This window comes from Emiliania huxleyi (genome assembly GCF_000372725.1).
Source record: "Emiliania huxleyi CCMP1516 unplaced genomic scaffold EMIHUscaffold_414, whole genome shotgun sequence".
NCBI lineage: Eukaryota > Haptophyta > Isochrysidales > Noelaerhabdaceae > Emiliania > Emiliania huxleyi.
Genome location: NW_005198872.1, coordinates 40,693 through 45,119, shown reverse-complemented (window position 1 = coordinate 45,119; position 4,427 = coordinate 40,693). Strand labels below are relative to the sequence as shown.

General features: G+C 59.3%; 1 protein-coding gene across 1 annotated transcript in view; it reads left to right on the top strand.

Moving 5' to 3' along the window:
* Positions 1-3,716: 3,716 nt before the first annotated feature.
* Positions 3,717-4,427, top strand: part of EMIHUDRAFT_118644 (hypothetical protein) — a gene marked incomplete at both ends in the record, with an annotated part of 2,322 nt that continues 1,611 nt past the window's right edge. Inside the window, one exon of the mRNA XM_005769608.1 lies at positions 3,717-4,229. Coding sequence (XP_005769665.1) covers positions 3,717-4,229 — 513 coding nt within the window. The remainder of the gene's footprint in view (positions 4,230-4,427) is intronic.

Below are 4,427 nucleotides of genomic sequence, written 5' to 3'. Positions count from 1 at the left end.
TACCGCCGCTGAGATCGGAGATCAAGCTCTGACAGGTCGCACGTCGCTCCTTTGACGCCGACGTGACTCACCCGTGCAGATCACATCAGGACACGGTCTCGACGCGCTCGGTACGACGCCTGCGACCCGTCTCGGGTCAGGTGGCACGACGCTCATCGCGCCTACCAGCGCTGCCGTGCAGGTTGCCACGACGAGGTCGAGAACGCTTCTATACGCTCGCCGAGCCTTCCTTTCCATCCCATTTGGCAGCCTGGGAACGGTGGCGGTCAGAGGCAAAGCCTACGAGGGGTGGTGGAACCACATGTCACGGCTACTGCCGGCTCGACCCCACGATAGCCTCCGGAGGCTGACTTTGAGGCACAATCATCGGACGACGTCGGCGAGTTGAGTCGCGCTCGCGGTAGCCAGATGACCTCTCATACTAGTATCATCGGCCATGGCCGCAGGAAGCGCGGGGGAGGGCGCTGGGAGCAACACGGAGCTCCGTTGGACGTTTTCAAGATTAGCGTGTCAGAGTGAAATGGAACTAGCCAGAGCGATATCAGCTGAGCGATATGCCATTTCCGCCTTGCGTTTGTTTTCATAACATCGAAGGCTAGCTCAGAACAAGTACACCGAGGGGGTGTGTACTTGTTACGTGGAAACCCGCTGGGACCCGGACGCCAGCACACACGGCTAGATTTCATGGCGGGCCGCCTAGGACCTGGGCTCGGAGTCAGAATCGGTTGGGTGGCCGCGGAGGGCGCGGGCTTCGCTTTCGGGGGCGGTCATGGAGGGGTCGGGGCGCTGCAGGGCGGGAGCGCGAGGCGGTGCGGGCCTCCTGGGCCACGCGATTCACTGACGACACGCTCAACCGAGGCGGAGGGCCTTTGAGGCTTTCTGCCGCACGCCTACATGACACGGGTAGCTTGTATGATTTGCACGAGGAACCCGCCACGCCCAGTGGCGGATGGCGAGACGAATAGGAGTGTATTGTGCTACGGAATGCACACGCGCCGGCTCGGGCCTCAACTCGACACGGCCGTCCATCTTGCGAGTCGACGGCGGGATCGACGACGCCGGGGATAGGCTGATCACGACGCGATTGCCGGCGGCGGGCAGAAGGTCGAGCCTCTGCCGCTCGTTATTCGACATGCGGCGGTCGACGGTCCTGCGCCGGGGTGCAAAACGCGCTTAGTGGATGCACAGGCGGAAGCGCCACTACGACAGGCGGCGAAATGCAGCGTCGCGGCTTGGCCCGTGGCCGGGCGGCGGCATCGGCCGACCGACCGGTGAGGCACGCGGCATGGGCGACGCTGCGGACACACGTGGCGCTGTGGCAGCGTGTGAGGGCGGGGAGCGGTGGCGAGCGGACCTCGAAGCGCTCAAGCAAAGCCTTCGAAGCGTGTCATCCCCCCCTCTGCCGCGAATAGACCCAGGCGTCTTCTTCGCTGTTTATTCACAGCACGCCCCTAGGAAACCTAGGTTCCCTGGGGTCCCTCGTGAATAAACGAGTATAAACAGCGGTGGAATAGACCATACAACTGTACGTGTGTGCGTGTGACTCACTCACTCACTCACAACTGTGCATGTGCGTTTCTTTTGTGAACCATCTGCGTTTCTTTTGTGAACCATCTATTCTTCGCCTCATTACTCACTGAATAGTAGTTCACTTCCGCCCTCGCACTACTAAGTTTAGCCTATCATATCACTGACTCTCCTCTCTCATGATCCGGATCATCCCACCCATCTGGCTCTCTCTCATGCTCAGCCAAACAAAGGCGCGGCCTAATATCAACGCTGATTCGTTCGCTGCCGTCCCTACCCGTGCGATGTCCGCGCGTTGCGTGTGGCGTTACGCCCGTGACGTCGCGCCCACCCTGCGCCTGGCTGGGAGAGTGAGGACCTCATCGTGAGGACCTCTCGCTCGAGTGAGGACCTCTTCGTGAGGACCTCACTGTGAGGACCTCACTGTGAGGACCTCACTGTGAGGACCTCTCTCATCCCGAACCTCCCAAGCTCAGTCTCGCAGCCTCTACACACCGACGTGCACGCAATTTGATAGCCATACCACAGGGACCTCGCGCAACCGCGCGGGGGGCGGCGGCCGCGGGCAAAAGGCGGAGCCTCGGGGCAAGCAAGGCCGTCGCTGCGATCGATCGATGTTCAATTCATCTTGGCTTACATTATCACAAAGGAACAAAGTGGTCGAGGGAAGTGTGTGCGTTGATGAGGCCGATCTGGTCTAGGAGCACGGTTTCCAAGTGCTCCAAGTGCACCTAGAGAGGTGATCCGAGGCGGCTTCACAGCACACCTCTCAGAATACAGCTCCCTTCACACCAGCCCAGGACAAAGGTGCCAGCAACAACCCGATCCATTTCACAGCCATACGTTTCTCATCGTCAGCCAAGTTTCTCGCACTTCTTTCTTTTAGAGTCTACTTTCTTTCTTTAATGCACATCTTGCCTCTATTGTAACGTAACTTGAATTGGCTGACCCCTCTTGTCCATGAATTGGCTGACCGCTCGTAGAGTCTGGGCGGCCACCACCCGGCTGACCTCTAGAGTGCAGTGGCCTCTCTACGGATAGGGGCTACCGGTGAGATAGCTCGTATCCTTCCGGCAGCAGGCCAGCAGTTGCGACCCATTGGCGGTCTCAGGTCGTCCTTTAATCGACCTAGCTTGGCGTGTCCATTTTCTATCTTATATCCCTCCTGTTGACAGGCAGCTTCCTCAGAGAGGCCCTCAGCCAAGAGGTCCTCAGCCCAGTAGAGGTCCTCACTAGAGGTCCTCACATACACTGACAGGCGCCATGGATCAGGCTGCGCAAATGCTGCTGCTGGAAGAGCTTGTAGGTCTCACCGGCACGGTGCCGGTGGCCCATATTAAAGAGGCAAGGCGCTGCTTGCGAAGCCACAGCCTCCTGGGATGGCGCCCCACGTTTTAAGCCAAATTTTATGCAAAACAGTACATTCCAAAGTACAAATGGGACAAATACAAAACCTGTGTAGGTGCGGTGCGGGGCTGCCGATTCATCGGTGGTGCTCAGTCAAGATATTGTCGGTCTCCTCGCTAGACTTGTACTTATACGCGTCCTTACTTGTGGATCTCGTAGAGAGGCCATCAGCCAAGAGGTCCTCACCAGTAGAGGTCCTCACTAGAGTCAGCGTGTGAGGACCTGGAAGAGAGATCTAAATACAGGACCTCTAGATCTAATACAGGACTCTCGCCGGTGGCCCATACCTGTATTAGATCTCTCTCGCGATGCCACAGCCTCAGATGGCGCCCCTTCTACATGTACATGTGAGCGTGAGAGTGTGCCGCCTAATTATGAGATTTTTAGCAATACCAAACAACTCTAACACTCACACGTCATTTGGGGCCTGGAGCGCTGTTCACGTTTTTGTTGTTGTAATTATGCATAAAAAATACAAAAAGCGTTGATGTGCGTTGTAGCCCGTTGTTGATGTCAAACGGATGGTTAATGTACATATTGCCTCTAATATAACTCATCAGCATGAATTGCTGAGGACCTCTGGCCCCGAAAGGCATCTCTAGCAGTGTCGTTACACATGCCCCCTCCCCTCCTGGGCGCATGCGCCTCACGTCTCGCCAGAGCATAAGCCCTTGGCGTGTGGCGAGACGAGTTTTTCGCCATCGCCGCGAGCAGCAAGCCGCCCGCCGCAAACAGCCGGAGGCCTGTACTCACTCTGGCGCGGTTTTTCTTTTTTGTGAGACATGAGCTGGATACGCCGAGGCAAGCTTCTCGGCCTCGCGTGCGCTCTTCCCGGGATCCTCGGACTCCGGGTGCCCCTCCGCGCGCCAGCGAACCTCAACCTCCGCGGCGGTTCCGTCCTCATGTCTTCCGCCAGCGACCAAGCCGCGCCCGTCGAGAAGTTCCGCAAGGATTATGCGCCGACGCCTTACGCCATCAGCGAAATTGAGCTCGACTTCTCACTGCACGACGGCGAGACGGCCGAGTCGCGCGCCACGACGGTCACGTCGCGCCTTCACGTCTCGCGCCGCCCCGGCGCCGACGCCGGCGCCAGCCTCGACCTCGACGGCGGCCACGCTTCCCGGAACCTTCGCGGAATCTTCCGACAGCCGTCCTCGCGGAGCCGTCCTCGGGCGTCTGTAGGCGAGGACCTCGAGCTCGTCTCGCTGGCGGTGGACGGCGTCGAGCTCACGCCCGGCGGCGGCGCCTACGCCGTCGAAGGCGACGTCCTCTCGATTGATTCCTCGGCTCTGCCGGTGAACCTTCCGAGACACTTCCTTCCGAGACACTTTCTTCCCGAGACACTTCCCTTCTATCCCGCCGCTGCTGCCACTGCCTGCCGCCTACCTTGGGGGGGGGGGGGGGGCTCCTTCCCTCACCCTCTCGTCACGTCCGAGGCGAGACACGCTTGATCACTCCAGAACTCGTCGGCCTCCTTCGCTGAGACGGCTCTG